The sequence below is a fragment of the Nerophis ophidion genome, linkage group LG04 (genome assembly GCF_033978795.1).
Source record: "Nerophis ophidion isolate RoL-2023_Sa linkage group LG04, RoL_Noph_v1.0, whole genome shotgun sequence".
Lineage (NCBI taxonomy): Eukaryota > Metazoa > Chordata > Actinopteri > Syngnathiformes > Syngnathidae > Nerophis > Nerophis ophidion.
The window spans coordinates 6,421,643-6,444,656 of NC_084614.1; the positions used below are offsets into that span (position 1 = coordinate 6,421,643).

The 23,014-nt window shown below is 45.2% G+C and overlaps 2 protein-coding genes across 3 annotated transcripts in view; both read right to left on the reverse strand.

Moving 5' to 3' along the window:
• Positions 1 to 11,918, reverse strand: part of LOC133550799 (parafibromin) — a 61,205-nt gene extending 49,287 nt beyond the window's left edge. The window contains exons 1-2 of one of the 2 annotated variants that reach the window (XM_061896843.1): positions 11,700 to 11,918; positions 9,966 to 10,071 (exon numbers count right to left, since the gene is read on the reverse strand). In XM_061896843.1, the coding sequence (XP_061752827.1) occupies positions 9,966 to 10,071; positions 11,700 to 11,830 (237 nt within the window). In that variant the 5' untranslated portion in view covers positions 11,831 to 11,918. The remainder of the gene's footprint in view (positions 1 to 9,965; positions 10,072 to 11,699) is intronic. The other variant, XM_061896844.1, reaches the window with a different exon arrangement.
• Positions 11,919 to 12,988: 1,070 nt separating this feature from the next.
• LOC133550803 (RNA-binding protein RO60-like) overlaps positions 12,989 to 23,014 on the reverse strand; it is a 50,221-nt gene continuing 40,195 nt past the window's right edge. The window contains exons 7-9 of the mRNA XM_061896852.1: positions 21,436 to 21,552; positions 21,230 to 21,376; positions 12,989 to 21,150 (exon numbers count right to left, since the gene is read on the reverse strand). Coding sequence (XP_061752836.1) covers positions 20,998 to 21,150; positions 21,230 to 21,376; positions 21,436 to 21,552 — 417 coding nt within the window. The 3' untranslated portion in view covers positions 12,989 to 20,997. The remainder of the gene's footprint in view (positions 21,151 to 21,229; positions 21,377 to 21,435; positions 21,553 to 23,014) is intronic.

Below are 23,014 nucleotides of genomic sequence, written 5' to 3' on the forward strand. Positions count from 1 at the left end.
ATGAGTTTGGGTCTCTCCCTTAGAGATAGGGTGAGAAGCTCTGCCTTTCAGGAGGAACTCAAAGTAAAGCTGCTGCTCCTCCACATGGAGAGGAGCCAGATGAGGTGGTTCAGGTATCTGGTCAGGATGCCACCCGAACGCCTCCCTAGGGAGGTCTTTAGGGTACGTCTGACCGGTAGGAGGCCTCGTGGTAGACCCAAGACACGTTAGGAAGACTTTGTCTCCTGGCTGGCCTGGGATCCCATGGAAAGAGCTGGACCAAGTGACTGGGGAGAGGGAAGTCTGGGCTTCTCTGCTTAGGCTGCTGCCCCCAAGACTCCACCTCAGATAAGCGGAAGAAGATGGATGAATTGGCAACACTAACTGGGTCACGTGACACACGTGTGTAGCGTGTGTCACATGTAACACGTGTCACGTTGTCATGTGTGTTGTTATCATGTGTGTTGTTGTCCTCTTGTCATGTGTGTTGTTGTCATGTTTGTTGTTATCCTCTTGTCATGTGTGTTGTTGTCATGTTTGTTGTTATCCTCTTGTCATGTGTGTTGTTGTCCTCTTGTCATGTGAGTTGTTGTCCTGTTGTCATGTGTGTTGTTGTCCTGTTGTCATGTGTGTTGTTGTCCTCTTGTCATGTGTGTTGTTGTCATGTGTGTTGTTGTCCTCTTGTCATGTGTGTTGTTGTCCTCGTCATGTGTGTTGTTGTCCTCTTGTCATGTGTGTTGTTGTCCTCTTGTCATGTGTGTTGTTGTCCTCTTGTCATGTGTGTTGTTGTCCTCTTGTCATGTGTGTTGTTGTCCTCTTGTCATGTGTGTTGTTCTCTTGTCATGTGTGTTGTTGTCCTCTTGTCATGTGTGTTGTTGTCCTATTGTCATGTGTGTTGTTGTCCTCTTGTCATGTGTGTTGTTGTCCTCTTGTCATGTGTGTTGTTGTCCTCTTGTCATGTGTGTTGTTGTCCTATTGTCATGTGTGTTGTTGTCCTCTCGTCATGTGTGTTGTCATGTGTGTTGTTGTCTTCTTGTCATGTGTGTTGTTGTCATGTGTGTTGTTGTCCTCTTGTCATGTGTGTTGTTGTCATGTGTGTGTTGTTGTCCTCTTGTCATGTGTGTTGTTGTCCTCTTGTCATGTGTGTTGTTGTCCTCTTGTCATGTGTGTTGTTGTCATGTGTGTTGTTGTCCTCTTGTCATGTGTGTTGTTGTCATGTGTGTTGTCCTCTTGTCATGTGTGTTGTTATCCTCTTGTCATGTGTGTTGTTGTCATGTGTGTTGTTGTCCTCTTGTCATGTGTGTTGTTGTCATGTGTGTGTTGTTGTCCTCTTGTCATGTGTGTTGTTGTCCTCTTGTCATGTGTGTTGTCCTGTTGTCATATGTGTTGTTGTCCTGTTGTCATGTGTGTTGTTGTCCTCTTGTCATGTGTGTTGTTATGTGTGTTGTTGTCCTCTTGTCATGTGTGTTGTTGTCCTCTAGTCATGTGTGTTGTTGTCCTCTAGTCATGTGTGTTGTTGTCATGTGTGTTGTTGTCCTCTTGTCATGTGTGTTGTTATGTGTGTTGTTGTCCTCTTGTCATGTGTGTTGTGTGTTGTTATCCTCTTGTCATGTGTGTTGTTGTCATGTGTGTTGTTGTCCTCTTGTCATGTGTGTTGTGTGTTGTTGTCCTCTTGTCATGTGTGTTGTTGTCCTGTTGTCATGTGTGTTGTTGTCCTCTTGTCATGTGTGTTGTTGTCCTGTTGTCATGTGTGTTGTTGTCCTCTTGTCATGTGTGTTGTTGTCCTCTTGTCATGTGTGTTGTTGTCATGTGTGTGGTTGTCCTCTTGTCATGTGTGTTGTCATGTTGTCATGTGTGTTGTTGTCCTGTTGTCATGTGTGTTGTTGTCCTGTTGTCATGTGTGTTGTTGTCCTCTTGTCATGTGTGTTGTTGTCCTGTTGTCATGTGTGTTGTTGTCATGTGTGTTGTTGTCCTGTTGTCAGGTGTGTTGTTGTCCTCTTGTCATGTGTGTTGTTGCCCTCTTGTCATGTGTGTTGTTGTCATGTGTGTTGTTGTCCTCTTGTCATGTGTGTTGTTGTCCTCTTGTCATGTGTGTTGTCCTCTTGTCATGTGTGTTGTTGTCTTGTCATGTGTGTTGTTGTCCTCTTGTCATGTGTGTTGTTGTCCTCGTCATGTGTGTTGTTGTCCTCTTGTCATGTGTGTTGTTGTCCTCTTGTCATGTGTGTTGTTGTTATGTGTGTTGTTGTCATGTGTGTTGTTGTCCTCTTGTTATGTTTTGTTATCCTCTTGTCATGTGTGTTGTTGTCGTGTGTTGTTGTCCTCTTGTCATGTGTGTTGTTGTCCTCTTGTCATGTGTGTTGTTGTCCTCTTGTCGTGTGTGTTGTTGTCCTCTTGTCGTGTGTGTTGTTGTCCTCTTGTCGTGTGTGTTGTTGTCCTCTTGTCATGTGTGTTGTTGTCCTCTTGTCATGTGTGTTGTTGTCCTCTTGTCATGTGTGTTGTTGTCCTCTTGTCATGTGTGTTGTTGTCCTCTTGTCATGTGTGTTGTTGTCCTCTTGTCATGTGTGTTGTTGTCCTGTTGTCATGTGTGTTGTTGTCATGTGTGTTGTTGTCCTGTTGTCAGGTGTGTTGTTGTCATGTGTGTTGTTGCCCTCTTGTCATGTGTGTTGTTGTCATGTGTGTTGTTGTCCTCTTGTCATGTGTGTTGTTGTCCTCTTGTCATGTGTGTTGTTGTCCTGTTGTCATGTGTGTTGTTGTCCTCGTCATGTGTGTTGTTGTCCTCGTCATGTGTGTTGTTGTCATGTGTGTTGTTGTCCTGTTGTCATGTGTGTTGTTGTCCTGTTGTCATGTGTGTTGTTGTCCTCTTGTCATGTGTGTTGTTGTCCTCTTGTCATGTGTGTTGTTGTCCTCTTGTCATGTGTGTTGTTGTCATGTGTGTTGTTGTCCTCTTGTCATGTGTGTTGTTGTCCTGTTGTCATGTGTGTTGTTGTCCTCGTCATGTGTGTTGTTGTCCTCGTCATGTGTGTTGTTGTCATGTGTGTTGTTGTCCTGTTGTCATGTGTGTTGTTGTCCTCTTGTCATGTGTGTTGTTGTCCTCTTGTCATGTGTGTTGTTGTCCTGTTGTCATGTGTGTTGTTGTCCTCTTGTCATGTGTGTTGTTGTCCTCTTGTCATGTGTGTTGTTGTCATGTGTGTTGTTGTCCTCTTGTCATGTGTGTTGTTGTCCTGTTGTCATGTGTGTTGTTGTCCTCGTCATGTGTGTTGTTGTCATGTGTGTTGTTGTCCTGTTGTCATGTGTGTTGTTGTCCTCTTGTCATGTGTGTTGTTGTCCTCTTGTCATGTGTGTTGTTGTCCTCTTGTCATGTGTGTTGTTGTCCTCGTCATGTGTGTTGTTGTCATGTGTGTTGTTGTCCTGTTGTCATGTGTGTTGTTGTCCTGTTGTCATGTGTGTTGTTGTCCTGTTGTCATGTGTGTTGTTGTCCTGTTGTCATGTGTGTTGTTGTCCTCTTGTCATGTGTGTTGTTGTCCTCTTGTCATGTGTGTTGTTGTCCTCTTGTCATGTGTGTTGTTGTCCTCTTGTCATGTGTGTTGTTGTCCTCTTGTCATGTGTGTTGTTGTCATGTGTGTTGTTGTCCTGTTGTCATGTGTGTTGTTGTCCTCTTGTCATGTGTGTTGTTGTCCTCTTGTCATGTGTGTTGTTGTCCTCTTGTCATGTGTGTTGTTGTCCTCTTGTCATGTGTATTGTTGTCCTCTTGTCATGTGTGTTGTTGTCATGTGTGTTGTTGTCCTGTTGTCATGTGTGTTGTTGTCCTCTTGTCATGTGTGTTGTTGTCCTCTTGTCATGTGTGTTGTTGTCCTCTTGTCATGTGTGTTGTTGTCCTCTTGTCATGTGTGTTGTTGTCATGTGTGTTGTTGTCATGTGTGTTGTTGTCCTCTTGTCATGTGTGTTGTTGTCCTCGTCATGTGTGTTGTTGTCATGTGTGTTGTTGTCCTGTTGTCATGTGTGTTGTTGTCCTGTTGTCATGTGTGTTGTTGTCCTCTTGTCATGTGTGTTGTTGTCATGTGTGTTGTTGTCCTGTTGTCATGTGTGTTGTTGTCCTGTTGTCATGTGTGTTGTTGTCCTCTTGTCATGTGTGTTGTTGTCCTCTTGTCATGTGTGTTGTTGTCCTCTTGTCATGTGTGTTGTTGTCCTCTTGTCATGTGTGTTGTTGTCCTCTTGTCATGTGTGTTGTTGTCCTCGTCATGTGTGTTGTTGTCATGTGTGTTGTTGTCCTGTTGTCATGTGTGTTGTTGTCCTGTTGTCATGTGTGTTGTTGTCATGTGTGTTGTTGTCCTCTTGTCATGTGTGTTGTTGTCATGTGTGTGTTGTTGTCCTCTTGTCATGTGTGTTGTTGTCATGTGTGTTGTTGTCCTCTTGTCATGTGTGTTGTTGTCCTGTTGTCATGTGTGTTGTTGTCCTCGTCATGTGTGTTGTTGTCTTCGTCATGTGTGTTGTTGTCATGTGTGTTGTTGTCCTGTTGTCATGTGTGTTGTTGTCCTCTTGTCATGTGTGTTGTTGTCCTCTTGTCATGTGTGTTGTTGTCCTCGTCATGTGTGTTGTTGTCCTCTTGTCATGTGTGTTGTTGTCCTCTTGTCATGTGTGTTGTTGTCCTCTTGTCATGTGTGTTGTTGTCATGTGTGTTGTTGTCCTCTTGTCATGTGTGTTGTTGTCCTCTTGTCATGTGTGTTGTTGTCCTCGTCATGTGTGTTGTTGTCATGTGTGTTGTTGTCCTGTTGTCATGTGTGTTGTTGTCCTGTTGTCATGTGTGTTGTTGTCCTCTTGTCATGTGTGTTGTTGTCCTCTTGTCATGTGTGTTGTTGTCCTCTTGTCATGTGTGTTGTTGTCATGTGTGTTGTTGTCCTCTTGTCATGTGTGTTGTTGTCCTGTTGTCATGTGTGTTGTTGTCCTCGTCATGTGTGTTGTTGTCCTCGTCATGTGTGTTGTTGTCATGTGTGTTGTTGTCCTGTTGTCATGTGTGTTGTTGTCCTCTTGTCATGTGTGTTGTTGTCCTCTTGTCATGTGTGTTGTTGTCCTCGTCATGTGTGTTGTTGTCCTGTTGTCATGTGTGTTGTTGTCCTCTTGTCATGTGTGTTGTTGTCCTCTTGTCATGTGTGTTGTTGTCATGTGTGTTGTTGTCCTCTTGTCATGTGTGTTGTTGTCCTGTTGTCATGTGTGTTGTTGTCCTCGTCATGTGTGTTGTTGTCATGTGTGTTGTTGTCCTGTTGTCATGTGTGTTGTTGTCCTCTTGTCATGTGTGTTGTTGTCCTCTTGTCATGTGTGTTGTTGTCCTCTTGTCATGTGTGTTGTTGTCATGTGTGTTGTTGTCCTGTTGTCATGTGTGTTGTTGTCCTGTTGTCATGTGTGTTGTTGTCCTGTTGTCATGTGTGTTGTTGTCCTGTTGTCATGTGTGTTGTTGTCCTCTTGTCATGTGTGTTGTTGTCCTCTTGTCATGTGTGTTGTTGTCCTCTTGTCATGTGTGTTGTTGTCATGTGTGTTGTTGTCCTGTTGTCATGTGTGTTGTTGTCCTCTTGTCATGTGTGTTGTTGTCCTCTTGTCATGTGTGTTGTTGTCCTCTTGTCATGTGTGTTGTTGTCCTCTTGTCATGTGTGTTGTTGTCCTCTTGTCATGTGTGTTGTTGTCCTCTTGTCATGTGTGTTGTTGTCATGTGTGTTGTTGTCCTGTTGTCATGTGTGTTGTTGTCCTCTTGTCATGTGTGTTGTTGTCCTCTTGTCATGTGTGTTGTTGTCCTCTTGTCATGTGTGTTGTTGTCATGTGTGTTGTTGTCATGTGTGTTGTTGTCATGTGTGTTGTTGTCATGTGTGTTGTTGTCCTCTTGTCATGTGTGTTGTTGTCCTCGTCATGTGTGTTGTTGTCATGTGTGTTGTTGTCCTGTTGTCATGTGTGTTGTTGTCCTGTTGTCATGTGTGTTGTTGTCCTCTTGTCATGTGTGTTGTTGTCATGTGTGTTGTTGTCCTGTTGTCATGTGTGTTGTTGTCCTCTTGTCATGTGTGTTGTTGTCCTCTTGTCATGTGTGTTGTTGTCCTCTTGTCATGTGTGTTGTTGTCCTCTTGTCATGTGTGTTGTTGTCCTCTTGTCATGTGTGTTGTTGTCCTCTTGTCATGTGTGTTGTTGTCCTCGTCATGTGTGTTGTTGTCATGTGTGTTGTTGTCCTGTTGTCATGTGTGTTGTTGTCCTGTTGTCATGTGTGTTGTTGTCATGTGTGTTGTTGTCCTCTTGTCATGTGTGTTGTTGTCATGTGTGTGTTGTTGTCCTCTTGTCATGTGTGTTGTTGTCATGTGTGTTGTTGTCCTCTTGTCATGTGTGTTGTTGTCCTGTTGTCATGTGTGTTGTTGTCCTCGTCATGTGTGTTGTTGTCTTCGTCATGTGTGTTGTTGTCATGTGTGTTGTTGTCCTGTTGTCATGTGTGTTGTTGTCCTCTTGTCATGTGTGTTGTTGTCCTCTTGTCATGTGTGTTGTTGTCCTCGTCATGTGTGTTGTTGTCCTGTTGTCATGTGTGTTGTTGTCCTCTTGTCATGTGTGTTGTTGTCCTCTTGTCATGTGTGTTGTTGTCCTCTTGTCATGTGTGTTGTTGTCATGTGTGTTGTTGTCCTCTTGTCATGTGTGTTGTTGTCCTCTTGTCATGTGTGTTGTTGTCCTCGTCATGTGTGTTGTTGTCATGTGTGTTGTTGTCCTGTTGTCATGTGTGTTGTTGTCCTCTTGTCATGTGTGTTGTTGTCCTCTTGTCATGTGTGTTGTTGTCCTCTTGTCATGTGTGTTGTTGTCCTCGTCATGTGTGTTGTTGTCATGTGTGTTGTTGTCCTGTTGTCATGTGTGTTGTTGTCCTGTTGTCATGTGTGTTGTTGTCCTGTTGTCATGTGTGTTGTTGTCCTCTTGTCATGTGTGTTGTTGTCCTCTTGTCATGTGTGTTGTTGTCCTCTTGTCATGTGTGTTGTTGTCCTCTTGTCATGTGTGTTGTTGTCCTCTTGTCATGTGTGTTGTTGTCATGTGTGTTGTTGTCCTGTTGTCATGTGTGTTGTTGTCCTCTTGTCATGTGTGTTGTTGTCCTCTTGTCATGTGTGTTGTTGTCCTCTTGTCATGTGTGTTGTTGTCCTCTTGTCATGTGTGTTGTTGTCCTCTTGTCATGTGTGTTGTTGTCATGTGTGTTGTTGTCCTGTTGTCATGTGTGTTGTTGTCCTCTTGTCATGTGTGTTGTTGTCCTGTTGTCATGTGTGTTGTTGTCCTCTTGTCATGTGTGTTGTTGTCCTCTTGTCATGTGTGTTGTTGTCCTCTTGTCATGTGTGTTGTTGTCATGTGTGTTGTTGTCATGTGTGTTGTTGTCCTCTTGTCATGTGTGTTGTTGTCCTCGTCATGTGTGTTGTTGTCATGTGTGTTGTTGTCCTGTTGTCATGTGTGTTGTTGTCCTGTTGTCATGTGTGTTGTTGTCCTCTTGTCATGTGTGTTGTTGTCCTCTTGTCATGTGTGTTGTTGTCCTCTTGTCATGTGTGTTGTTGTCCTCTTGTCATGTGTGTTGTTGTCCTCTTGTCATGTGTGTTGTTGTCATGTGTGTTGTTGTCCTGTTGTCATGTGTGTTGTTGTCCTCTTGTCATGTGTGTTGTTGTCCTCTTGTCATGTGTGTTGTTGTCCTCTTGTCATGTGTGTTGTTGTCCTCTTGTCATGTGTGTTGTTGTCATGTGTGTTGTTGTCCTGTTGTCATGTGTGTTGTTGTCCTCTTGTCATGTGTGTTGTTGTCCTGTTGTCATGTGTGTTGTTGTCCTCTTGTCATGTGTGTTGTTGTCCTCTTGTCATGTGTGTTGTTGTCCTCTTGTCATGTGTGTTGTTGTCATGTGTGTTGTTGTCCTCTTGTCATGTGTGTTGTTGTCCTCGTCATGTGTGTTGTTGTCATGTGTGTTGTTGTCCTGTTGTCATGTGTGTTGTTGTCCTGTTGTCATGTGTGTTGTTGTCCTCTTGTCATGTGTGTTGTTGTCCTCTTGTCATGTGTGTTGTTGTCCTCTTGTCATGTGTGTTGTTGTCCTCTTGTCATGTGTGTTGTTGTCCTCGTCATGTGTGTTGTTGTCATGTGTGTTGTTGTCCTGTTGTCATGTGTGTTGTTGTCCTGTTGTCATGTGTGTTGTTGTCATGTGTGTTGTTGTCCTCTTGTCATGTGTGTTGTTGTCATGTGTGTGTTGTTGTCCTCTTGTCATGTGTGTTGTTGTCATGTGTGTTGTTGTCCTTTTGTCATGTGTGTTGTTGTCCTGTTGTCATGTGTGTTGTTGTCCTCGTCATGTGTGTTGTTGTCCTGTTGTCATGTGTGTTGTTGTCCTCTTGTCATGTGTGTTGTTGTCCTCTTGTCATGTGTGTTGTTGTCATGTGTGTTGTTGTCATGTGTGTTGTTGTCCTCTTGTCATGTGTGTTGTTGTCCTCGTCATGTGTGTTGTTGTCATGTGTGTTGTTGTCCTGTTGTCATGTGTGTTGTTGTCCTGTTGTCATGTGTGTTGTTGTCCTCTTGTCATGTGTGTTGTTGTCCTCTTGTCATGTGTGTTGTTGTCCTCTTGTCATGTGTGTTGTTGTCCTCTTGTCATGTGTGTTGTTGTCCTCGTCATGTGTGTTGTTGTCATGTGTGTTGTTGTCCTGTTGTCATGTGTGTTGTTGTCCTGTTGTCATGTGTGTTGTTGTCATGTGTGTTGTTGTCCTCTTGTCATGTGTGTTGTTGTCATGTGTGTGTTGTTGTCCTCTTGTCATGTGTGTTGTTGTCATGTGTGTTGTTGTCCTTTTGTCATGTGTGTTGTTGTCCTGTTGTCATGTGTGTTGTTGTCCTCGTCATGTGTGTTGTTGTCCTCTTGTCATGTGTGTTGTTGTCCTCTTGTCATGTGTGTTGTTGTCCTCTTGTCATGTGTGTTGTTGTCCTCTTGTCATGTGTGTTGTTGTCATGTGTGTTGTTGTCCTGTTGTCATGTGTGTTGTTGTCCTCGTCATGTGTGTTGTTGTCCTGTTGTCATGTGTGTTGTTGTCCTCTTGTCATGTGTGTTGTTGTCCTGTTGTCATGTGTGTTGTTGTCCTCTTGTCATGTGTGTTGTTGTCCTCTTGTCATGTGTGTTGTTGTCATGTGTGTTGTTGTCCTCTTGTCATGTGTGTTGTTGTCCTCGTCATGTGTGTTGTTGTCATGTGTGTTGTTGTCCTGTTGTCATGTGTGTTGTTGTCCTCTTGTCATGTGTGTTGTTGTCCTCTTGTCATGTGTGTTGTTGTCACATCTAACTTGCTCATCATTACAGTCTTCAACTTGGCATCAAGTATCCAATCTTTTCTTTCTTCTACTCTGCCTTCACTCCCTTCTACAACCGTGTTGGAAACTTGGATGTGAGGACTGCACACGGCCCAGCCCTAGGGTGAGGTGACGTGGTGCTAGTGTGGGTGCAGGTGTAGGTGCTAGTGTGGGTGCAGGTGTAGGTGCTAGTGTGGGTGCAGGTGTAGGTGCTAGTGTGGGTGCAGGTGTAGGTGCTAGTGTGGGTGCAGGTGTAGGTGCTAGTGTGGGTGCAGGTGTAGGTGCTAGTGTGGGTGTAGGTGACGTGGTGCTAGTGTGGGTGCAGGTGTAGGTGCTAGTGTGGGTGTAGGTGACGTGGTGCTAGTGTGGGTGCAGGTGTAGGTGCTAGTGTGGGTGCAGGTGTAGGTGCTAGTGTGGGTGCAGGTGTAGGTGCTAGTGTGGGTGCAGGTGTAGGTGCTAGTGTGGGTGCAGGTGTAGGTGCTAGTGTGGGTGCAGGTGTAGGTGCTAGTGTGGGTGCAGGTGTAGGTGCTAGTGTGGGTGCAGGTGTAGGTGCTAGTGTGGGTGCAGGTGTAGGTGCTAGTGTGGGTGCAGGTGTAGGTGCTAGTGTGGGTGCAGGTGTAGGTGCTAGTGTGGGTGCTAGTGTGGGTGCAGGTGTAGGTGCTAGTGTGGGTGCAGGTGTAGGTGCCACTCACTGCTGCCCTGCGCACGTAGGAGGAGTGTGGCAGGTGCACGTTGTTGAGCAGGAAGAGGATGGAGTCCAAGGTGTAGTACTCTTTGGGGTGGCCCTCCTTCCCCGTCCTGCAGGGGTGGAGACAAGGTGGGGCACATTTCGGTCGGTGTTTTCCAACGCACCGATTCAAACTTTAGTGTTCAGTGAGACGTGAAAAAAACGCCATTTCAGTTGTAAGCTTGACCGTTTACTTTTGACAAGTCTTCATAGACGAGATGGTGAAAAAGTGAAAAGAAGAAAGAGACACAATAAATGTACAATAAATATAAACAACTTTAGCTCCAAATTAAAGCAGAATATTATCAAGTAATTATGTGAAGAATATTAACAATTGACTTCAGGACAACACAAATGCATTCCACTTTTCTGCTGCTCCCTAAACTCCGTTCCGCATTTTCCAGCACACCTTCAACACATCCACAGGTCCGTGTCCTAACCTTTAAGACGGCCAGGCGAATTAAAAGTTACAGTAAAAAGGTCAGCGGTGTGGGATTATTTTACCCGACAAAACGAAAAAGATGAACAGGTGGAGTGCAAAACAACGCCACAATAAAGTCAAGCATGGTGGTCAAGTGGTGAGACATTTTAATGCAACAAATCGGATCAAGCATTGAGCGAAATACCAATACAAGCGATATATGGAGCTGTGACCACTGTCCTTTATTATTGTTAAGTTGAACTGCACACTGCCTTCAACCCAAAGAGAGCTGCTTTACATGCGCGTGAGTTTAGAGCGAATGCCATCACAGACGCAATTGAACATATGCTACACGCTTGGTGTGTAGCATATGTAGCATGGTGTAGTTAGCAGGGTGTAGATAGCACAGTGTTGATGTCAGTATGCTGTAGTTAGCATGGTGTGGATGTTAGCATGGTGTAGTTAGCATGGTGTAGTTAGCACGGTGTTGATGTTAGCATGGTGTAGTTAGCATGCTTCAGCTAGCACAGTGTTGATGTTAGCATGGTGTTGACGTTAACATGGTGTAATTAGCATGGTGTTGGCGTTAGCATGGTGTAGTTAGCACGGTGTTGATGTTAGCATGGTGTAGTTGGCATGCTGTAGTTAGCATGGTGTAGTTGGCATGCTGTAGTTAGCATGCTGTAGTTAGCAGAGTGTTGATGTTGGCATGGTGTAGTTAGCAATGTGTAGTTAGCACAGTATAGATGTTAACATGGTGTAGTTAGCAGGGTGTTGATGTTAGCAGGGTGTTGATGTTAGCAGGGTGTTGATGTTAGCAGGGTGTTGATGTTAGCAGGGTGTTGTAGTTAGCAGGGTGTTGTAGTTAGCAGGGTGTTGATGTTAGCAGGGTGTTGATGTTAGCAGGGTGTTGATGTTAGCAGGGTGTTGATGCTAGCAGGGTGTTGATGCTAGCAGGGTGTTGATGCTAGCAGGGTGTTGATGCTAGCAGGGTGTTGATGTTAGCAGGGTGTTGATGTTAGCAGGGTGTTGATGTTAGCAGTGTGTTGATGTTAGCAGGGTGTTGATGTTAGCAGGGTGTTGATGTTAGCAGGGTGTTGATGTTAGCAGGGTGTAGTTAGCAGGGTGTTGATGTTAGCAGGGTGTAGTTAGCGGTATTGATGTTAGCATGGTGTAGTTAGCAGGTAGTTAATGGGGACTATGAGGGAGAAGAGAAGTTCCAATAAAGAGCATGCGAGAGGCGAGGAGGCCTAGAACTGAGAGAAGCGGCGGACTAACCCCCAGATGATGTAGTTGGTCTTGACATTCTTGGGCCAAGAGAACTCTCCGAAGATCACCTCCTCCCCCTTGGCGACTATCTCCTTCTTCTGGATGTTGTACTGCCGCAGCACGCTCAGCACGTCCGCCATCTTCTTCTCCCTCTTCTTCTTCTTCTTCTTCTTCCCCGCTTATACCAACACCTGCCCGCGCTGAATGCCTGCACGCAATACACTCCAAGGACCCCGCTTATACCAACAACTGCCCTCGCTGAATGCCTGCACGCAATACACTTCCAAGGACCCCGCTTATACCAACAGCTGCCCTCGCTGAATGCCTGAAAGCAATACACTTCCAAGGACCCCGCTTATACCAACAACTGCCCTCGCTGAATGCCTGCACGCAATACACTTCCAAGGCGCTGTTTTGTACTGTTTTCATAATGTTTTATAATGTTGTATATTGTTGTTTGTCTTACTGTTTGTAATTGTTGAAATTTATGAATAAACCTTTAAAAAAAAAAAAAAAAAAAAATACACTTCCAAGGACCCCGCTTATACCAACACTTGCCCTCGCAGAATGCCTGCACGCAATACACTTTAAGCAGTGGTCCCCAACCTTTTTGTATCAGCGGACCGGTCAACGCTTACTAATTTGTCCCGCGGCCCCTTTTTTTTTTTCCCTTTGTCATGAAAAAGGGACGTTTTTGTCATGAAAAACGGAGGTTTTTGTGGTTGGTGCACTAATTGTAAGAGTATGTTGTTTTTTATGTTGATTTAATAATAAATAAAAAAATATATATATATATATTTTTTTTTTTCAATAAAAATGAATTAAAAATTCTTCTGCGGACCACTGACTTCAAGGACCCCGCTTATACCAACACCTGCCCTCGCTGAATGCCTGCACGTAATACACTTCCAAGGACCCCGCATATACAAACACCTGCCCTCGGTGAATGCCTGCTCGCAATACACTTCTAAGGACCCCGCTTATACCAACACCTGCCCTCGCAGAATGCCTGCAAGTAATACACTTCAAGGACCCCGCTTATACCAACACCTGCCCTCGCAGAATGCCTGCACGCAATGTTTTTTATTTTCATCTTTTCAGAGATTTGGAAGCATATTTGCTAGTAGTATGTATGACCATGAATTGATTAACGTGGACCCCGACTTAAACAAGTTGACAAACTTATTGGGGTGTTACCATTTAGTGGTCAATTGTAGGGAATATGTACTGTACTGTGCAATCTACTAATAAAAGTTTCGATCAATGAATATGTAGTAGAGAAGCAGGCATAGACAAACAGCAGCTAAGTGTTTTTATTCAGCTTCAGACAGTGCAGTCATAAACTGAGCAGAATTCAACAACTATATGTTGTGTCAAATATTTGTAACATGGCTATTATTAGCACTAGAACCAGGACTATAATTAGCACTAGACCCAGGACATTTATTAGCACTAGACCAGGACTATAATTAGCACTAGACCCAGGACTTTTATTAGCACTAGACCAGGACTATAATTAGCACTAGAACCAGGACTTTTATTAGCACTAGACCAGGACTATTATTAGCACTAGAAACAGGACTGTTATTAGCACTAGAATCAGGACTATTATTAGCACTAGGACCAGGACTATTATTAGCACTAGAACCAGGACTATTATTAGCACCAGAACCAGGACTATTATTAGCACTAGAACCAGGACTATTATTAGCACTATGACCAGGTCTGTTATTAGCACTAGAACCAGGACTATTATTCGCACTAGTCCCAGGACTGTTATTAGCACTAGACCCAGGACTGTTATTAGCACTAGAACCAGGACTATTATTAGCACTAGTGCCAGGACTATTATTAGCACTAGAACCAGGACTATTATTAGCACTAGAACCAGGACTTTTATTAGCACTAGAACCAGGACTTTTATTAGCACTAGACCAGGACTATTATTAGCACTAAAACCAGGTCTGTTATTAGCACTAGTCCCAAGGCTTTTATTATTAGCACTAGAACCAGGACTGTTATTAGCACTAGAACCAGGACTAGTATTAGCACTAGAACCAGGACTATTATTAGCACAAGAACCAGGACTGTTATTAGCACTAGAACCAGGACTATTATTAGCACTAGTGCCAGGACTATTATTAGCACTAGAAACAGGACTATTATTAGCACTAGAACCAGGACTTTTATTAGCACTAGAACCAGGACTTTTATTAGCACTAGACCAGGACTATTATTAGCACTAAAACCAGGTCTGTTATTAGCACTAAAACCAAGGCTTTTATTATTAGCACTAGAACCAGGACTGTTATTAGCACTAGAACCAGGACTAGTATTAGCACTAGAACCAGGACTATTATTAGCACAAGAACCAGGACTGTTATTAGCACTAGAACAGGACTATTATTAGCACTAGAACCAGGACTATTATCAGCACTAGAACCAGGACTATTATTAGCACTAAAACCAGGACTATTATTAGCACTAGAACCAGGACTGTTATTAGCACTAGGACCAGGACTATTATTAGCACTAGAACCAGGACTGTTATTAGCACTAGAACCAGGACTGATATCAGCACTAGAACCCGGACTCAAACGGCTGTGTCACTTTCATTGTGTTACATTAAAACTCAAAAGTCTCATTTCTGATGCCATCCATCTTCTTCCGCTTATCCACGGTGGGGTCACGGGGGCAGCAGCCTAAGCAGAGAAGCCCAGACTTCCCTCTCCACAGCCATTTGGTCCAGCTCCTCCCGAGGCGTTCCCAGGCCAGCCGGGAGACACAGTCTTCCCAACGTGTCCTGGGTCTACCACGTGGCTTCCTACCCGTCGGACGTGCCCTAAACATCTCCCTAGGGAGTCGTTCCGGTGGCATCCTGACCAGATGCCCGAACCACCTCATCTGGATGACAGAGCTTCTCACCCTATCTGTAAGGGAGAGACCCAAACTCATTTGGGCCGCTTGTACCCGTGATCTTGTCCTTGTGGTTGTAACCCAAAGCTCATGACCATCGGTGAGGATGGGAACGTAGATGGACCGGTAAATTGAGAGCTTTGCCTTCCGGCTCAGCTCCTTCTTCACCACAAGGGATCGATACAGCGTCCGCATTACCGCCACCATCCACTCTTCCCTCACTGGTGAAAAAGACTACCAGGTACTTGAACTTCTCCACTTGGGGCAGGGTCTCCTCCCCAACCCGGAGATGGCACTCCACCCTTTCCCGGACGAGAACCATGGACTCGGACTTGGGGTTGCTGATTCCCGTCCCCAAAAAACATCATATGATGTTTACTATTGTAACAATAATTAAAGCTGCAAGCAGCGTTGGTCGGGTCCGCCTTTGGCTGCTCCGCTTCGGCTGCTGCCCCCGCGACTGAAGCCTTGGTCTTAGTCAGACCAACATAGAGGTCTTTGTTTCATGTCTCTACGACATTCCTAACAGAAGTTACAAGCAGTTTTGTCTGGAAAAAGGTGACGGCTTTTTACAAAACTTTTATTTTGAAGGGGTAATTGCCAACTTCCTGTTGATTTTAACCGAAAGATGCCAATCATCAAAATGTAGGTCTAAGTGAGACCTACATTGAGGTTTTTGTTTCATGTCTGTCCGACATTCCTACCAGAAGTTACAAGCAGTTTTATCTGTTTCCTCTTCCTAGGAGCAGTTGTTTCTGCGTTTTATTCAAAAATTGCAATAGAGCGCAATTTTGAGTTTTAAGGTTTGGTTTTTTCACTAGATCGCAATTTTTGCCAGTCCTGATGTGTGTGCCAAGTTTGGTGAGTTTTGAAGCATTTTAAGGGGGTCAAATTTCAGTTCAAAGAGGCAAAAATTGAATTTTTTGTGAAAATTTTGTTTTGAAGGGGTTTTTGCCAACTTCTTGTTGATTTTTGCTATAGAAGGTTCCAATTGGAAATGTAGGTCTAAGTAAGACCTACATAGAAGTTTTTGTTTCATGTCTCTACGACATTCCTAACGGAAGTTACAAGCAGTCTGTTTTTTGTCTCTTCCTAGGGGGCGCTAGCGCACAATTTTCATTTTTGGGGTTTGGTTGCTCAATTAGTTGGTCTGCCGCTCCATACCGATGTGTGTGTCAAATTTGGTGAGTTTTGAAGCATTTTAAGGGTGTCAAATTTCAGTACAAAGAGACAAAAATTGAATTTTTTGTGAACATTTTGTTTTGAAGGGGTTTTTGCCAACTTCCTGTTGATTTTTGCTACAGAAGGTTCCAATTGGAAATGTAGGTCTAAGTCAGACCTACATAGAGGTTTTTGTTTCATGTCTCTACGACATTCCTAACGGAAGTTACAAGCGGTCTGTTTTTTGTCTCTTCCTAGGGGGCGCTAGCGCGCAATTTTCATTGTTGGGGTTTGGTTGCTTAATAAGTTGGTCTGCCGCTCCATACCGATGTGTGTGTCAAATTTGGTGAGTTTTGAAATATGGCAAGGGGGGTCAAATTAGGGTGCGAAGGTGCGAGCGCGCCTTGGGCTGCTGCCCCCAAGCCCCACGGTTGAAGACGCCTTGGTGGCACTATTTAATGCATTGTGAAAGTAATGCAGTTGTTGTATTGAAGTGAAAATATCAAGCTTCCTGTTGATTTTTTGCCAAAGTATGTTAATTCTTCAAATGTAGGTCTAAGTGAGACCTACATAGTGGTTTTTGTTTCATGTCTCTCTGACATTCCTACCGGAAGTTACAAGCAGTTTTGTCTACTATTGTAACAATAAATATGTTCTCCACAGTTACATTTCCATTCAGCACAACTACTGTGGTACAGTGTCAGAAAGTGGCCTTTTCCTAATGTAACACATTATTCTATTTAAAATAGTACCAGTGAAAAAAGACCTTTCCAAAACGCATGGCTATATTTTTCCTGAAACATTCGACAAGGGACAGACTGCTTTTTAGTGTTAATCCGACATGGTGGAAAGCAAACAGACTGTCATTAAAGCAGTAACTCAAATGAGCAAACAATGCTAATATTCAATAAATATAAATCAGTGGGATAACTATATGAAACCCTTTCGCTTTCTTCACACCCGCTAAATCAGCCCTCAAGGGTCGGTCTGTTTATTCGTACACAGGATCCAAGTTACTTCACAAAAACATGACAAGAGTCAAAATGATTAGCCCCCCCTTCAAAACTCCCAGCAGTCAAGTGTTGGAATCCAAACAATGAACACAAGACTCTGTAGGGCAGTGAAGAAGATGGTTGACACTGAAAGCATCATGCCGAAAACTAAATAAATCAGTTTAGACTTAAAAAACAACAACTTAACATTGATGACCACAAAGCAGGAGATGGATACACAAAGTTAGTGTCTTGAAAAGTATCAAGAAATTCAAAGACTGCCTGGCAGAGGACACGAAAGACTTCAGATTCTGGTAAACAAAGCTAGTGAAAGATAAGTCTAAGACCCCAGAACAAGTGCCAAGACACCAGCGAATGACTTGGCCAAGTCTTGAACTGTAGTCTCAAAAGAAGTCAATCACTACAGCCCCAAACAGGATTGGACTGCAGATCAAGGTAAAGTCCGCTTCTTGCAAAAGAGACACGACCACAAAGCAGGAGATGGATACACAAAGTTAGTTAGTGTCTTGGAAAGTATCAAGAAATTCAAAGACTGCCTGGCAGAGGACACAAAGGACTTCACAGATTCTGATAAACAAAGCTAGTGAAAGATCAGTCTAAGACCCCAGAACAAGTGCCAAGACACCAGTGAATGACTTGGCCAAGTCTTGAACTGTAGTCTCAAAAGAAGTCAATCAATACTGCAGATCAAGGTAAAGTCCACTTCTTGCAAAAGAGACACGACCACAAAGCAGGAGATGGATACACAAAGTTAGTTAGTGTCTTGGAAAGGATCAAGAAATTCAAAGACTGCCTGGCAGAGGACACGAAAGACTTCACAGATTCTGATAAACAAAGCTAGTGAAAGATCAGTCTAAGACCCCAGAAAAAGTGCCAAGACACCAGCGAATGACTTGGCCAAGTCTTGAACTGTAGTCTCAAAAGAAGTCAATCACTGCAGCCCCAAACAGGATTGGACTGCAGATCAAGGTAAAGTCCACTTCTTGCAAAAGAGACACGACCACAAAGCAGGAGATGGATACACAAAGTTAGTTAGTGTCTTGGAAAGGATCAAGAAATTCAAAGACTGCCTGGCAGAGGACACGAAAGACTTCACAGATTCTGATAAACAAAGCTAGTGAAAGATCAGTCTAAGACCCCAGAAAAAGTGCCAAGACACCAGCGAATGACTTGGCCAAGTCTTGAACTGTAGTCTCAAAAGAAGTCAATCACTGCAGCCCCAAACAGGATTGGACTGCAGATCAAGGTAAAGTCCACTTCTTGCAAAAGAGACACATTGGAGCCGGACTGAAGTATGCCAAGGACAAACTAGAGATAGGCCATGCAAACTGATAAGTGTGTCCTTTGCTCAGATGGAACTAAACTATCAATCAATCAATGTTTACTTATATAGCCCTAAATCACTAATGTCTCAAAGGGCTGCACAAACCACTACAACATCCTCGGTAGGCCCACATAAGGGCAAGGAAAACTCACACCCAGAGGGACGTCGGTGACAATGATGACTATGAGAACCTTGGAGAGGGGATAAGCAATGGATGTCGAGCGGGTCTAACATGATACTGTGAAAGTTCAATCCATAGTGGATCCAACACAGTCGCGAGAGTCCAGTCCAAAGCAGATCCAACACAGTCGCGAGAGTCCCGTTCACAGCGGAGCCAGCAGGAAAACATCCCAAGCGGAGGCGGATCAGCAGCGCAGAGATGTCCCCAGCCGATACACAGGCGAGCAGTACATGGCTATCGGATCGGACCGGACCCCCTCCACAAGGGAGAGTGGGACATAGGAGAAAAAGAAAAGAAACGGCAGATCAACTGGTCTAAAAAGGGAGTCTATTTAAACTACAGTTCTTTGGCCATGAAGACACCGCCTATGTTTGTAAAAAGAAGGGTACAAGTTAAAGACCACGGTCCACACAGTGAAACATGGTGGTGTGAGCATCATGCTGTGGGGTTGCTTCAGTGCATTTGGAAGTAGGAATCTAGTCAAGGTGTAAAGAGTCTTAAAGAAAAATATTGGCAAGAAATCCATCCATCTTCAAATGGGGGGGCAGGGACAACAGCTCCAGCAGAGACCCCCAGACTTCCCTCTCCAGAGCAACATTAGCAACTTCTATCCTGGGGAATCCCAAAGCATACCCAGGCCAGAGAGGAGATGTAAACCCCCCCCCCCCATCTGGTCCTTGGCCTGCCCCGGGGTCTCCTTCCAGGGGGACGTGCAAGGAGGACCTCCCTAGGGAGACGCTTGTGAGGCATCTGCACAAGATGCCCCAACCACCTAAGCTGGCTCCTTTCCAAGCGAAGGAGCAGTGTCTCTACTCAGAGTCTCTCTCGGGTGACTCAACTTCTCACCCTATCTCTAAGGGAGATGCCAGCCACCCGTCTGAAGGAAATTCATTTCGGCCGCTTGTATCTGTGATCTTATTTTTTCGGTCATGACCCACACTTCATGACCACAGGTGGGAGTAGGAAAGCATATAGCTCGGTAGACCGAAAGATTTGCCTTCTGGCTCAGTTCTTGTTGCGTCACAACAGTGCGGCAGAGAGACCGCAATACTGCCCCAGCTGCTCCGGCTGATTTCCTTCCCCATCTTTTCCTGACTCGTGAACAAGACCCCGAGATACTTCAACTCCTCCACCCGGGACCAAGTGTCGTTCTCTACCTGGACTGTACAAGCCATCGGTTCAAAACCTCATGCAGTCAGCAGCAAAACTGGATCTGGGTCACACACGGCTTAGTCAATAAATCAATCAATCAATGTTTATTTATATAGCCCCAAATCACAAATGTCTCAAAGGACTGCACAAATCATTACGACTACAACATCCTCGGAAGAACCCACAAAAGGGCAAGGAAAACTCACACCCAGTGGGCAGGGAGAATTCACATCCAGTGGGACGCCAGTGACAATGCTGACTATGAGAAACCTTGGAGAGGACCTCAGATGTGGGCAACCCCCCCCCCCCCTCTAGGGGACCGAAAGCAATGGATGTCGAGCGGGTCTAACATGATGCTGTGAAAGTTCAATCCAAAGTGGCTCCAACACAGCCGCGAGAGTTCAGTTCAAAGCGGATCCAAGACAGCAGCGAGAGTCCCGTCCACAGGAGACCATCTCAAGCGGAGGCGGATCAGCAGCGTAGAGATGTCCCCAATCGATACAGACGAGCGGTCCATCCTGGGTCTCGACTCTGGACAGCCAGTACTTCATCCATGGTCATCGGACCGGACCCCCTCCACAAGGGAGGGGGGGGACATAGGAGAAAGAAAAGAAGCGGCAGATCAACTGGTCTAAAAAGGAGGTCTATTTAAAGGCTAGAGTATACAAATGAGTTTTAAGGTGAGACTTAAATGCTTCTACTGAGGTAGCAGCTCGAACTGTTACCGGGAGGGCATTCCAGAGTACTGGAGCCCGAACGGAAAACGCTCTATAGCCCGCAGACTTTTTTTGGGCTCTAGGAATCACTAATAAGCCGGAGTCTTTTGAACGCAGATTTCTTGCCGGGACATATGGTACAATACAATCGGCAAGATAGGCTGGAGCTAGACCGTGTAGTATTTTATACGTAAGTAGTAAAACCTTAAAGTCTTCCAACATGTTAACAAATCAAAGCCTACGTCACTCCTGGTGAAGAACTACCACCAGGGGGTCAAAGTCAATGTTCTGCACTAATCCCATGAAGAATGTTTTGGGGAGAATTGCAGACCCAGGTCCATGGCAGAAGACCATCCAATGTGGGGGCACTTGAGAGGTTTGCCACAGAGGAATGGGCTGGGGTTGCTGAGGAGATGTTAGTGGGACTAGTGGAAAACTAACACTAGCGAAAATGACACAGCTGCCTGTTAGCATCAAGAGGGCTAATCATTTCGGTCCTGGTACTTCTATCAAGTGGTTGTTTGTGTTTGCAAAGTAAATATTAGAGGAAAAGCTGCATGGACAACCTATTTGGAAGATACTTGAACACAAATGTCATTTTAATTCTGTCCTCAAGTGTAACTGCAGCCAGTCAAGCTAGCATTCACCTCTTCAACAACCAGTTGAATTCATTGATTGCTTTGCCAGCCCGGTATGAAACCATCGCCTAAGAGCACATTTTCGTGACTCCCAGCCTGCTGGACACTTCATGTTCTTTGATTAGTTGCACTCTACGTTCTAGTCTGAGCCAATTGAGCCTTCATTTTGCAGACAAAACGATACAATTCCATGTTTGGCACCACTTCTACACCAGGTTGTTGGCAAAGTTACGGATGACGGTAAAGGCTCCGAGATCAAAGCCGCTGATGTTCAGTACACCTTTGTCCCCCGGGTCCCCCAGGGTTCCCCCACCTGAGGTCAGCCCGCAAATCACCAACTTGGACTGGCACCTTAATTTCTGTTGACGGAAGAACCATGTGATCTGATTACTGCTCACTATATTCATAAAGACGCATTGTGTGGACATCGAAATGTACTTCTCGGTGCTTCTTTAGCGTGGCCACTGGGTTGGCGGAGTGAGGCGACAAAGCGTTGTTGGTGAGAATGATGAAGACGTCTGCAGGTGTGCCTTTCTTGATGGCCCATGTGATTGGAAGAGTGCAATCAGTGCTCTTTCCGGGGATCTGGAACACAGCATTATGTTGTGGAATCACAAAAACAACACACGTTTCAGGTTCTTCACCTTTATGAGATTATCGGTCATTTGTGCGAGGGTCATGTCGGCTGACACGGCGCACGGCTTCAAAGCTCCTTCAGAGTATGCCAGCACACGCGTGCCCTTCTCTGTTCTGGCAAACACCTGAGGACACACAAGGGAAATAATGAGAGGGGTTTATCGACAAAGCAGGTTAATGGCCTGCAAAGTCGCTCACCTTGGTTGTAATTGAAGGCAAAATGAATGCAGCATGTTATCAGAAACATTGGCGGAATGAAGTGAAAGAATGATTTTTTTGCTACGTAATGTACATCCTGAAGGATGTGAGGGTTGGACTCCGCCAAGGCTGTCCTTTGTCACCGATTCTGTTCATAACTTTTATGGACAGAATTTCTAGGCGCAGTCAAGGCGTTGAGGGGTTCCGGTTTGGTGACCGCAGGATTAGGTCTCAGCTTTTTGCAGATGATGTAGTCCTGATGGCTTCATCTGGCCGGGATCTTCAGCTCTCACTGGATCGGTTCGCAGCCGAGTGTGAAGCGACCGGAATGAGAATCAGCACCTCCAAGTCCGAGTCCATGGTTCTCGCCCGGAAAAGGGTGGAGTGCCATCTCCGGGTTGGGGAGGAGACCCTGCCCCAAGTGGAGGAGTTCAAGTACCTAGGAGTCTTGTTCACGAGTGGGGGAGGAGTGGATCGTGAGATCGACAGGCGGATCGGTGCGGCGTCTTCAGTAATGCGGACGTTGTATCGATCCGTTGTGGTGAAGAAGGAGCTGAGCCGGAAGGCAAAGCTCTCAATTTACCGGTCGATCTACGTTCCCATCCTCACCTATGGTCATGAGCTTTGGGTCATGACCGAAAGGATAAGATCACGGGTACAAGCGGCCGAAATGAGTTTCCAGGTCTCTCCCTTAGAGATAGGGTGAGAAGCTCTGCCATCCGGGAGGAACTCAGAGTAAAGCCGCTGCTCCTCCACATCGAAAGGAGCCAGATGAAGTGGTTCGGGCATCTGGTCAGGATGCCACCCGAACGCCTCCCTAGGGATGTGTTTAGGGCACGTCCAACCGGTAGGAGGCCACGGGGAAGACCCAGGACACGTTGGGAAGACTATGTCTCCCGGCTGGCCTGGGAACGCCTCGGGATCCCCCGGGAAGAGCTAGACGAAGTGGCTGGAGATAGGGAAGTCTGGGCTTCCCTGCTTAGGCTGCTGCCCCCGCGACCCGACCTCGGATAAGCGGAAGATGATGGATGGATGGATGGATGGATGTACATCCTCTGAGGCAGGGGTGCCCATTACGTCGATCGCGAGCTACCAGTCGACCGCGGGGGGTGTGTCAGTCGATCTCCAGCCAGGCTTTTAAAAAAAATAGACCTAAAAATGAGTGATCATCAATCTTCACCAAGGCGTCACTTAAAAGACATTCACGGTACCGGAAGGTCTTGTGAGATGACGCTGGCTGCTGCAAGATCATTATTATGAAAATATGACCGAGAGGAAGGCGAGAAACACTTTTTATTTCAGCAGACTCTCGCGCCGTACCTTCCGTCAAAACTCTAAAGGCCGACTGCACATTTCCTATCTTCACAATAAAAGCCCTGCTTCATGCTG